General features: G+C 41.9%; 1 protein-coding gene across 1 annotated transcript; it reads right to left on the reverse strand.

The window, feature by feature from the left end:
* Positions 1–9,211: 9,211 nt before the first annotated feature.
* On the reverse strand, positions 9,212–12,788 carry LOC112072901 (transcription factor Sox-1a). The gene is made up of 2 exons (XM_024140281.2): positions 11,428–12,788; positions 9,212–10,109 (listed from the first exon to the last, which is right to left on the reverse strand). Exons 1-2 carry the CDS (start codon positions 12,412–12,414, stop codon positions 10,080–10,082), a joined length of 1,017 nt encoding a protein of 338 aa, XP_023996049.1. The 5' UTR covers positions 12,415–12,788; the 3' UTR covers positions 9,212–10,079.
* Between the last annotated feature and the right edge of the window lie 1,240 nt (positions 12,789–14,028).

Below are 14,028 nucleotides of genomic sequence, written 5' to 3' on the forward strand. Positions count from 1 at the left end.
GGTTTGCTGGCTATAGTGTTGTTTTGCTTACTAGAATGTGGATCAATTGTGGCAATTCCAGTGTCAATGTGTATTTTATTGACCTTTATTTCAACAGGGGACTCATATTGAGACTAAAGTCTCTTTTGCAAATAAGCTCTGCACAATATAAAAATGAACACATCAATAGGCAACTATACAGTAGATACATAAATACACACAATAAACACATTAAATACACATTAAGATACAAAACACAGTAATTTAAACAAAACACATTCAGCATTATAAAAATCCTCTGTCAGCTGTCTGAATTTCCCTAGCAACATCAAAGCATCCAATCAAAACGTCTTTTGGAGATTAATCCAAACATACAGTGCAAGGAAGTTAAAGGCTGATTTACCTAACTCTCTACACACCAAAAGAGTCTCCAGAGTAAACCAACCCTGTGAACCGCTTTGATAACTTGTCATTTTAAATCTTAAGAGTGAAATTAGGTAAGTTGGAAGCTTGTGGAGCAGGGCTTTGTAAACAAAAAAGATCCTAATGATGTGATAGTGACTTTAAAGAGGTCCAGACAGCCTTTTGCTGTGGTACGTACATTCTCTGCATATGCTGATACACTGGATGGCTATTCCCCAACAACCCCCCCCCCCCCCACACACACACACACGATCACACGATGATTTAATATACGCAATCAAAATTAATAAATTTATTTCATTTAGTTATTCAGTTTAATTTATCAGTTTGTATTTGGATAAACACTATACTGAATAAGACAAATATAACAGATTCCTTTACTCTCTATTATATGGGCTTATAAAACATGAGTTTAGGGCATTTAAAACATTGTCCCACTCACAACAAGTTACTGTAGCTGCTGACTGCAGTAACATGATCACACATCTTCCATAATAGCAACATTTCAAGATCAGTCATTTGTTTAGTTCTGAACAGCGGAGTGGGTACAAACTCACACATCGCATATTACATTCATTTGTGATTTCCTTTTTACCCACGATTTGCGCTAAAATATATTGTTCTATAGTTATGTCCGTACAAGAAGAAATCCAGAATGAATAGTAAAATCCCATTGGATCCTCTCCAAGTCAGAAATGAGCTAGATGGAAGAGGAAGAGGATGTAAAACAGTATCGGGGTACTGCCTGRRCTGACTAAGCCTATGTGTGTGTTGTTTATACAGCGAGGAGTCAGATTATAAAGCTATAATGAGAAAACGTAAATACCTCCTGACTGTTCCCACCAACATGTTTAATCCCGGATGGATCCACGGTGTAGCGGTGCCAGTAAAGATTCCCTCTGCGCTGTGCGGACAGTGTAATAATAACTATGAAAGTGGATCAAGGAGGTGGGTGTTTGTGAAAATCTTTAGCCAGGGTATCACTAACAAGCATGGCTCTCTGGTTAGGCAAATCCCCTCCCTGAGATTTGCATATTGCCTCAGTCTCAACACACAAACACCAACACACGGTAGGCACATACATAAACATATGTAAGGGTACACACAGGCTAATACAAACACTTACAGGCTCACACACAGGCAAATACACTCACAGGTTCACACACACAGGCAAATACACTCACAGGTTCACACACACAGGCAAATACACTCACAGGTTGCAACACCACACAGGCAAATACACTCACAGGTTACACACACACAGGCAAATACACTCACAGGTTCACACACACAGGCAAATACACTCACAGGTTCACATCCACACAGAGGCAAATACACTCACAGGTTCGCACCAGACAGACAAATACACTTACAATGCCTCTGGAAATTATTCAAACCCCTTGACTTTTTCCACATTTTGTTATGTTACAGCCTTGTTCTAAAATGGATTAAATAAAAAAAACTCCTCAGCAATCTGTACACAATACCCCATAATGACAAAGCGAAAACAGTTTTTAGAAATGTTTGCAAATGTATTAAAAATAAAAACGTAAATACTTTATTTACATAAGTATTCAGACCTTTTGCTATGAGACTCAAAATTGAGCTCAGGTGCATCCTGTTTCCATTGATCATCCTTGAGATGTTTCTACAACTTGATTGAGCCACTTGGTAAATTCATTGATTGACATGATTTGAAAGCACACACATATCATTAAAGTCCCACAGTTGACAGCGCATGTCAGAGCAAAAACCAAGCCATGAGGTCGAAGAATTGTCTGTAGATTTCTGAGACAGTTGTGTCGAGGCATAGATCTGGGAAGGTACCAAACAAATTTCTGCAGCATTGAAGGTCTCCAAGAACACAGTGGCCGCCATCATTCTTAAATGGAAGAAGTTTGGAACCACCAAGACACTTCCTAGAGCTGGCCGCCCGGCCAAACTGAGCAATCATGGGAGAAGGGCCTTGGTCAGGGAGGTGTCACTCTGACAGAGCTCTGGAGTCTCTGTAGAGATGGGAGAACCTTCCAGAAGGACAACCATCTCTGCAGCACTCCACCAATCAGGACTTTATGGTAGAGTGCCAGACAGAAGCCACTCCTCAGAAAAGGCACATGACAGCCCGCTTGGAGTTTTCCAAAAGGCACTAAAGACTCTCAGATCATGAGAAACAAGATTCTCTGGTCTGATGAAACCAAGATTGAACTCTTTGGCCTGAATGCCAAGCGTCACGTCTGGAGGAAACTGGACCATCTTACGTGATGCATGGTGGTGGCATCATCATGCTGTGAGATGTTCTCAGCGGCAGGACTGGGAGACTAGTCAGGATCGAGGGGAAGATGAACGGAGCAAATACAGCGAGATCCTTGATGAAAACCAGCTCCAGAACACTCAGACTGGGGCGAAGGTTCACCTTCCAAAAGGACAACAACCTTAGCACACAGCCAAGACAACATAGAAGTGGCTTCGGGACAAGTCTCTGAATGTTGATGAACCTTGAGTGGCCCAGCCAGAGCCTGGCCTTGAACCCGATCGAACATCTCTGGAGAGACCTGAAAATAGCTGTGCAGCAACACTCCCCATCCAACCTAACAGAGCTTGAGAGGATCTGCAGAGAAGAATGGAAGACACTCCCCAAATACGGTGTGCCAAGCTTGTAGCACCATACCCAAGAAAGACTCGATGTCTGTAATGCTGCCAAAGGTGCTTCAACAAAGTACTGAGTAAAGGGTCTGAATAATACGTAAATTGTATTTTTTTATATAATATTTTTTATAAATCAGCCAAAATTTCTATAAACTGTTTATGCTTTGTCATTATGTGTTAGATTGATGAGGAAAATAAACAATGTAATCAATTTTAGAATAAGCCTGTAACGTAACAAAATGTGGAAAAAGTCAAGGGGTCTGATACTTTCCGAAGGCACTGTACAAGCTCAGACACAGGCAAATAAACTTACATACTCTCTCTCACACACCCAGACCGCACACACCACGTAACATCACCTCCCACCACCTTCTCATTCTCTCACCCTGTCCTCTCCCAGTGTCTCCAGCAGACTAAGGCAGTTCTGCCCTGTGCCTTAACCCTCAGGTCAGTGGATTAGTATGATTTAATTAAGGCCCCAGGGGAACCAGCTCTCTCTGACTTCCCCACATCTGCCGGCTTTCCGTGTCAAAACGCCAACTAAATTACACAGCCAGCGTCATAATTGACGCTAATTTGCAGCCGTTTATTTTTTGGAGCTCGACAGGGGAATGGCAGAAAAAAGGCCAAGACGTGGAGGGAAATGTGTGAAGTTTGACCCACCTGCTATCTGCAAATTACCCAGCTCCAGCTCCAGCTCTATAGCTCCCGCCGGCTGGCAGAGGGAAAGAGAAAGAGTCATCTCACTAGCACCTATGACCGGGTGATTAGTGATTACTGAGTGAGTCAAAGTTGTGTTCAYGTTGGGATAAATGCTCTACTTTTTTGGTCAGGTATAGTTTTTGAAAAGTGGATCAACTTCTCAGAGAGCCTCATGCTGGCTGGGCCTGGCTTATAGGCACTTGGAGCAGCAGTTGGTTAGATTTGAATGAACTCCACATTGAATGTTTCAATCTTCCACTCCTACACCTTTTTGTATCATTATTTTATTTGACAGATTCATACATTTCTTATCATAATTTACTTTTCGATGCGAAGGTTTGCCTTTCCATAAAGAAATAATAACACAAAAGCTCTTAGTTCACAGAATTAAAATCAGAATCAGAATTGGAAAATGTCATCGTCAGTCACCCACTGTATGCTGTTTAAGGTAAGGGCTTAAAACAATGCATCTGCAGGGATCTCTGCCTATATGGAATTTCAGCACCTGGACAGCGCCATGTAAGGTTAGACAGAAATATAATTACTTCTATGAGCTTTCCCTGCTGGCTGTGGGTCTCCCAGCTTGGTGTAAAGGGGGTATTTACACCTGGAGTGATATGAACTGAGAGAACAGTATCTACTTAGTGGCAATTGTATAGAACAGCACCTAAGTGGTCATTAGGCTACCTTAACATTCCCCTTGTTTTCTGTGCTGCATGCTGGAAACATGTAGTTGTTGTGCTTGAAGAATGGGAAATTACATGTAGGCCTAAACATATTGTTTATTGAAACGCAGGCAACAATAGAGAACATTGTCCRTTATTTATTTATTTGTAAGTACTAATAAGTAACATTAACGTGTTATACAGCCTGATTGTAGTTATTTTGATAAATAGGTCCTATAATAGAAATACATTTTTGTATCAAACGTTTAATAGTTTAATTCTTTAGTTTCATTMTTTCTTCCAATCTGGGGTGGGGACTGGGGAGGATGGAGGGGGTATCCTAGTAGGAACACTTAAATCCCGGACAACCGCAGAGGTGCAGCTGCGTGGTGCTGTGAAATGTGCCGAACAATTGGGAGCACTGTTCGCCATCTTCTCGCCTTTCTTAGACATTTGCATAGCCCGTTCTGCTTGATTGACTACCATAACCGGTCCAGGGGAACCTCTTTTGTCCGCTAATCACCCGAGGATGGCGGGGGTTGAGCTGGGTGACTGGGGCTCGGAGCTCAGGTGATGGACTCGGCAGATTCCCTTAGCGGAATGAACATTGAAATTTAGAGGGGGGAAAACTCACAAATGCCGCCGCTTCCATGGAGTCCTATTGGGGCGTTTTCAAACACTCCTAGAACCCCCCCTCCTAGACTTGATCCGGACACTTCAGATTGTTAGACTGGGGAGTTCTCCCTTACCTCTGATTTTAAACCGTTACTGACTCCATAAAGGCTTATAATGCAACAGAGGCTAATGCAGCAGCGTGTTTCTACATGCGTCACTTCAATCACATCCACGGTAATTGTGGAATGACAGAAAACGAACTTTTCTGAACTGTAGGTGTAATTCAAATGCAGAAGAGAGAGAGAGACAACGACAATAAACACGACATTTTAAAAGACAATTTCAGAAATATTAGCCATGAAATCGTGGTAGGCCTATAATAGCTTGATCATTTAGARAGAGGCCTCTTGTAAAATCAAATAGAAGGCAACAGTCAGTCATTCTTCCACCAGGGAGGGCTACGCGCTRAGAATCCTAATTATGCCCAGTCCCCCTGCCGCACTGTTCAATGGCTCCGAGGACGGACTGAGACCGGTCACGGTGATTACCGGTCCCCGGGGGATTTTGTGGCTTTCGTCGGTAATTGATAGTTAGARATTGTTCTAATTGAATATAAAGTCATGATGGCATAGGTCTAGCGCTCTTTGCTTTCCGTCACAGGCTGACTGCGTTGGAGCTTTTTGTGGGGGAAAGTAAAGAGAAAGAAAGAAAGAGATTTAAATMATTTAAAGGTTATGAATGGTAATGTGCTTTCATTGACATTCACAATTTCCAAAAAACACTATTGGAATGAAACTAGAACCTAGTCATAAATTGTCAAGTTTTGTGTAAAATAATGATTTTGGAATTTGCAAATAGCTTAGTGAAATTGCAGGACATGTATACACCTATTGTCAACGTGATGAACTTTAGTACATGCCTATCAGAAATATATAATTATCGAAAGTATTATTTCATGAGTCAGTTCAGGTGAGGGAAGAGATGTAGCCTAACATCAAAATAAAAGCAAGAAAGATGACACATCTATAAAAAATAATCAATTTCAAACTGTAACTAACGTTTTTTTCCTGAATACTCAAAGTGATGCCATCTTTCTCTAGTTTCTTTCCATGCATTGCATTTCAAGCCCTCGGCTGTGCTCGGACAGAGTGTGAGGGTTTTTGTGTGGTCCCGTGGATTGTCCCCAATGGTTGCCCCGCTATGCCAATGAGGGGTTCCTGGTCTCCCTTGCACCTGCGTCGCATCTCGCTGCCTTCAGGAATTCGCTGAGGCCTGTAATCTGCTTTGTGAAGCCAATGAGAGCACGGTTGACTGAGTGAAACTTTCCAACCGCAAGCACCACACACACACACACACACACACACACACACACACACACACACACACACACACACACACACACACACACACAGCACACACACACACACACACACACACACACACACACACACACACACACACACACACACACACACACACACACACACACACACACACACACACACACACACACACACACACACACACACACACACACACACACACACACACACACACACACACACACACACACACACACACACACAAACACACAGGGCCCCGTTCAATGCATGGGAATCAGCATGGGGCATCGCTCCAAGACCAGGCCCAGCCAAATTCCAGCAGAGCTGCTCACAATCACCTCTACCCAGGCTTCACAAGAGCGGAAGACCCGCTGCAGACGGCGGGCCAACTATAAAACCAAAAAAATCACTAACATTACATAGAGCCATCCAAAAATGTTCCCATAAAATCTTCGCATTAAAATACTTCTTTTAACTTTTGTCTGTCAGTGTTGCTTGAATAATGGTATCTGGCTATATCAGTCAGTCAAGCCGACGATGAAGAATTAATATTGACCGAAGCTTTATGTTCGGGCTTTAGTGATATTATATATTGAAATCTAATAGATTGTCAACTGACAATATGCAAACCCGAGTTGATGTCCAATATTCATGCCCATTACCAAGCGTCTTGTTGGGTCTCATGTGCTCTATTGGCCCAGATTATTTTGGAATGCGCCCATTAAGTGAATAGCGTTCAAATCAGTGATATGTATTATCTAAACTGGTCTGTATCCAAACTACCTAAATGTTGTTATCAAATGTTTCCCAAGTCTTTATCAGTTTTATTTCACATTTAGAGGATTCTATTTAGGGTGGAAAAACATCGCGCGCGCACACACGAACACACACACACACACACACACACATACACACACGGCACAAAACGTCAACTCTTGGAAGGGGCGGAGGATTAAGAGGCTGAAAAATTGTTAAACATGTCAACGTGTAATTGCACGATAAGGCCCTCGCGAGGAATTTATTGGCCCGGTTGCTATTTCTATTCCGTGCTAATCTGGTTTCAGCACATTCGTTTTTGCAATCTGTCTCCATAATCTCCTGTGACAGAAAGGCAACCAATGGCAGCGAAGAGGTTTTTAGAGCGAAAAGAAAATATGCGGAGGCGTATAAGTGATGCTAATTATCCACATTTAGGACCACCGATTGCAAGAGATCGGGGGTTTACTGGATGGCAAATACTAACGCGCGTTGGAGGCTTCCTGGTGCTGAATGTATCGGTGTCTACAAGATAAGAATGCCGCGTGGTGGGGAGATTTAATGGTCAGGGGCCTCCGTTGTCTCTCTCTCTCTCTCTCTCTCTCTCTCTCTCTCTCTCTCTCTCACACACACACTTTTCACAAAGAATGGGGTAATTATTGTGGGTGAAATTTTGCAGAACGTTTATTTTTTGGATTTGGAAACGGTCCATGGACTTGCTCCAGTCTTTGTGCGTCTCTACTTTAGATACACGATAAGACTCAAATCAAATGTAGTGGGGATTCCATTGTGTGTAGTRGGGTAGGTTAGAACAACATTTAAATCGATACATGTCATTTCTATCTGATGATGCTTTTASAAACGCATTTTACCTCTATTACGTTAAAGATTGGATTCCAGAGAACAACTCYTAGACAAGAGGAGTACAAATGTTGAGGATGAATAGTTTGATGACCTATGGTAATTKAATAGAACAGTGGCCTATAGACTATTATTTGAATTTAGACTAGGGCTGGTTTAAGTATGTTTTGTCAGAGTAACAATCCAGTTTGTACACCATATATAGGAATCCAAYCTAAAATATMACTGTATAAGAASTGGGATGTAGGATACACTAAAAARGTTTATAGACACTTWTAGATTTTMCAACTCTCAGCCATAATTGTGAATGAACAGCTCGGTATTGACCGTAAGGCAAAGGCCARATGTTACGGTTATATGCCTGGCTATTGRCCTGTTATTAGCCTATAGAGCACTGACGCRGATGGACTGAAGCGTGAAGGTCCAGAGACGATGRTAGAAACGATAAAAGGCGATCTGAAATAYTTTCKTTGATAACTTGCCCACATTTCTATATTATATTTTGTTTAGGACCTGTGCGACTTGCTTCATGGCTGGCGAAGCTTGGGGAACCGGACTGACGTCATGGTTCCGGACTTCCGGTGCACAATTGTGAGAGTCTTTTACTTGCCTCTGACCCCGGGGTTAGTTCTTCTGATCGTCTAATCCTTGTCTACCTTACACAAAACACTCTCCACTACTCCGCTCAGTAACACTAATCCCCCATGACAACCAGACAGGCACTGTGCGATGGTGTCTTGACTTGACTGATTCAGTCATCAACTTCAGTCATGTGTTTGCAAAATTAAATAAAATGAGTACGCACGGAGTAAATGAAGATATACACACCGATTATTGATCAGTTACTCCGCTCTAATCGATTGTTAACTTGTTATGTCTATCCCCTTAAAACTTCACACTTCATTGCCGAGGTAGGCCTATAGGCCAAGATATGTCAATGGCACACCAGGTCTCCAGACAGATTTAGCTGAAGCTGAAAAGGATTTTTTCCACGTGCGCCTTTACAGCGACTCTGGTATATACCCTGAAGCAGTGAGCAAGGATAAATTGAGAATGTTAATTAAATGACCAATGAATAATTGTGTATTCTTTGTATCTGCATCCATTCACATTTAATTGAATTTGGATTAGTTTGGGATCCTTGCGTCCAAGATCCCCGTCTCTAAAGAAAGCATCCTTGACAAAATAAGCATCTTTGTAATCCTCCCACTTTTCAATGAATTTACTTTATTGGACCGCGAACAAAAATCATGGGGTACACGAGTATCAAAGGTCAATATGACGCAARTTTGAAAATTCTCTACAAACAACAAGTAAAAAGAATGCCATTGCAGATTGCACCATTAGTTCATGATATTGGGCCTATGTTTCTCCATCTTGGCGCACTGATTCTTCCAGTTTGTGTCTGTYATCTACATCAAAATTGCAACAAGTGATGGAAAAGTTTGAATAACAACGCTTTCTGAAAGTTCAATGTAAATTAATGAAATAAAATGAGAGCAGAGATTATTCCCTCATTTCGTTTATTCCCTCATTTGAATATTATAGTTTATRAGATTATTTTAGACCAATACACGTATTTTTGTACTTTCTTGAAAATGATAATTATGTTCATGAAAAAAAAAATCTTTACGCACATTACGAGATGTGGAAATGACTGAAATATTGTGAGTTAATTTATGAGTATAATGACAAACATGAAAAAGGGAATGTGAAAAAAATGATTCATAGTTATATTGCATGATCAACAAATAGCCAGAACGCACATGTCAAATCATCACAATTGGTCCACAATTAAGTTTACATTATTAGGCAAATTATATGGGATATTAGAAGAGCAAAAACAGACAGTCAWATAACTTATTTTAAAAGGGGTGATTCTGTCATCAGTAGGCCTAACTAGTGTTGACCGATGGCGTGAGCGTCTTCCTGTTGGTCAAAAAAGATGTGACCGGACAGATAATCAAAAGAAGCCAGTTCAAAAAAGAAAATCAAAACATTAGTCGAACGAGACGAAGTTCCTCCCACGAGACATTAGCCAAGTCAACAGGTGTTGTGACTCGAGCCTGTCTTGTTCCCTTCCTCGCGACTACCACAACGTCGTCCTTTTCTTTAGGTACTAAAACGAAAGATATATGATATATTATTAAATTACATTCAAAGAGCATCTGATATATATATTTTACAGCTATTTGATTAATCAGTAATATTAATAACAATAGCATAATGCTAGTAATGACATGCTAATAATAATGATATGCTACATTATATGTATATATATCAACAATTTATGAGCATTAAAACGCTAGTGGGCCTATCTTGATTCAGTGGTCCAAACCAGTTATCACATATCCGAGCATATTTATTCCAAACATGCTGAATACTGATATGATACATGATATTATCATTAAAGCTATTGCTGCTGCACTTCCAAATAAATGAATGTATAGGCCTATAACCCTGTCTGATGTCCTGTCTCGTGCTTAAACCGAGCATCAAACCGTCAACGTTGTGTGACAAGTAATTACGTCCAACATTACTAATTCATCCTTATTTACGCATATTTGCCATWTGTAATCTCCTCGATTTCAGTCACTATACGYTTTAACCCGATTTTGGTTTAGACAGACAACCAATAGAGCCAGCATCTCGTAGATGTTTTGTTATATAACTTGTTAATCTGCCATCAATTATATACATTTTATTTAGCCTTGACATTGTTAACTCAAACTGTGTCAAGTAGAAAACCTATACAATCCAAAGTAACGAAACTAACACGTTTTTCCATAACCAGTGAAACATCTGGGAAATTTATTTAACTCATACTACAACGCAAAATTATTTTCTTTCCTGGCAGAATTGCATTTAGTAAATTATTTACAGTTGCTTATCAATCTCATCTAGTATKTATTCACAATTTACATGATTTATTTTTTACAACAACAAAAACAAATGGTTCAGATACAGCAACCCACGTGATTACAAACAAGAGAAAACGTGAAATGAATGGAAATCCTGTAAACTTTTAAAAACATTTTCCACATTCATTCTAATCACACGGTTATCTCATTTAAATGTCCTTATTAACGGTTATGTTTCCACAGAAAATGTAAATACTTCACAACCTAAATCGTCTCAAAACTTGGCATCCCCATCAGTTAGATAGCAAGTAAACCCAATGCGCAATTAGGCCTACTCGCGTTTCATAAACGTCGACAGACAATACCCCTCTGAAAAAGTTCATTTTGTCTAATGTATTCTTATTGTTTTTTTAAATTAAGATATTCGCCTTCAATGTACAATAACCAATAGCCTGTACAAAGAGATAGCAACATTCTAAAAGAGGTAAATATTTGGTTATGTGATTTTGTTGCGCTATCCCAGTCATGTTTCTCTCTCTCTTTCTAAATATGTGTCAATGGAACAGTTCCGTTTACCCCTGTCGTGGAGCTCTGGTAGTGCTGCGGCAGCGCGTGAAGTCTACTTTGAACGGACGGGTCACCTGCAGCTTCCCCCGTCGGTAAATACATGCTTATCATGTCCCTCAAGTCCCCGGGACACGGGGCGCGCGAGTGAGTAGAGACGGGAGGGCTCACACTCKGTTCCGATTTCACCAGAGAGCCCAGCGTGCCCATCGACCCGGACGAGGCGACACCAGAGCTCTGGTGCTGCGTGTAGGTGATCCCGCCGTAGCCGGACGGAGAGGCGCTCATGTAGCTTTGAGAGTTCGAGATGGGGCTGTACTGGAGGGCCGACATGTCGTAGCGGTGCATGGGCTGGGGGTTGTGCGGGTGRTGGTGGTGTGAGTGGTGGTGGTGCCCGCTGCCCGGGTGCTGGCTGTAGGCGAGCTGAGCCTCCTGCATCATGGCCGCGGCCGCMGCAGCTGCAGCCACCTGCCCCGAGTACGCACCGTTCGCCCAGCCGTTCATGTGCGCGTAGCTGGCAGCAGACGCACCACCGTGACCCCCGGGACTGTCTAACCTCTGGCCGACCCCAGGGCTCATCCCTAGACCGACACCCCCACCCCCTGTCCCGGTGAGCAGCCCACCGGCCAAAGAGTATTTGTCCTTTTTTAACAGTGTCTTGGTCTTCCGTCTCGGTCTATATTTATAATCCGGATGCTCCTTCATGTGCATAGCTCGTAGCCGCTTCGCCTCGTCGATGAAGGGTCTCTTCTCCGCCTCGGACATCACCTTCCACTCCGCGCCGAGCCGCTTGCTGATCTCGGAGTTGTGCATTTTGGGGTTCTCCTGAGCCATCTTTCGCCGCTGGCCCCGGGACCAAACCATGAAGGCATTCATCGGTCTCTTTACGCGGTCTTGGTTGACTTTGTTCCCATTGTTTGATCCTCCCGTGTGCCCCGAATTCGTGTTCGTTTGGGGCACTGGGGAGTGTAGGTCAGTCTCCATCATCATACTATACATTCACCTGGCGTTAACTTTTTCAACCAATACACGGAAACATTCAGTCACGGCACCTCCACACTGCTGGCACACACTGTCACTTGCGCAAATCAACTCTCCCGGAAAAATATATTTAAAAAATGGAACGAACAAATACAATCCAAAGTAAAAGGTACTTCGATAAACTTTTCCTTCCTTCTCTGTATTAGTTGTTTTCTCCTCTTGTTTTTTCCACAYCCAGCTCGATGAAAAGCGTCTATATGAGCTACTTTCTGTGCCTATAGTAGTAAAGTTACGGAGCTTACCCATATGATGCGCGTTGACAGCGACTAAATGAGGTGGTGGTGGCCAATGGCGCTTTAGGAAAGGCGTGATTTGCATGCAGTCTCGCGGTCAGGTGACATAGGAGGGCTAGAGCTACTCACCCGCAAGCAGTGGGTTACCTCCAACTCCCATAAGGGAACGTAAAATAACAATAACCTACTTTGACAAGTTTGGTTATTTTGCAAAGATTATGGCCGTGATGATAATGCATAGCGAAAGGGACAGATTCAGACCAACATTTCCCCAAACAGATGCGCGCAGTCTACAGTTGACCCCCCCTTTCCAAAACAAAGCTTATGTCGAGARTAACATTGATTGGTTATACAAAAATGAATGTAGGCTAGGTCAACATATGCATTTCATAGCCAGGTGATTACATAATTATAATTGGTAGCCTGTCTATCTATAKTCATGACATGGAAATAATCTTGAACTCGTTCTATTGAAAGATGTTTGTTTTAAAGCAATTCTAATCATTTTGGAATCAGCACAATATTGAAATGAAATAGGATAATTCCCATAGCCCATAAAAACTCAGGTCAAGAAAAAGGCACAATAAAACACGAGAAGATAAAAAATAAAACACTACCCCTACTTGGAGAAATCAACACTTCATCTAAGTGTGCTTTCATTTGGATTTCTCTGTGATAATTTGCTTGGGGTATCTGCAAATAAGGGAAAGGATAGGCCTAGTCCCATTCTCAATAACAGCCTATTTGGAGCCACAGGTGTTTTCCTGTTGTGCCGGTTGCTAAGAAACAGGTGACTGACGCCCAGAGCACGTGCCAGCCAAACCCCTTTTGTCTAAAAGCGGTGGAGGGGGGATTGCTACAATTGACATTGTGCTAGAACCACATGGGAGTTACCCATGATGAGAGAAAGCAATATAGTATTTCTCCTCGATGTACTATTCTGTGGGAGACATTTCTCCCCCTGCAATCTCTGGGCGTTTATAGGCCAAGCAGGGTAAATACAGATAAATTGCAACATGCAATTCTGAGTGACCTGCCTCATGGTTTTACCTAACATATGGCTTCAATAAACAAAACAAGACTTAAAACTACGCCATCACTTTACATTTCAGAGATATTTTTATTATGCTAATTGATTTTTTAAATCGTTTTTTATTTTTTTTTACAATACAAAGCATGCACATACAAAAGACACAACAACATCATCGACATCACACCTGCTCAGACCCACCTGTCTCAACCCTATTTCTGTGCCTGCACTACTCTCCGCCACATGTCCTCAAATGGCACCATTTTGTTCTCTCCGTGCCCACGCCTCTTTAAATATTTAGATAGTGAA

Source organism: Salvelinus sp. IW2-2015, unplaced genomic scaffold (genome assembly GCF_002910315.2).
Source record: "Salvelinus sp. IW2-2015 unplaced genomic scaffold, ASM291031v2 Un_scaffold2076, whole genome shotgun sequence".
NCBI classification, from domain to species: domain Eukaryota; kingdom Metazoa; phylum Chordata; class Actinopteri; order Salmoniformes; family Salmonidae; genus Salvelinus; species Salvelinus sp. IW2-2015.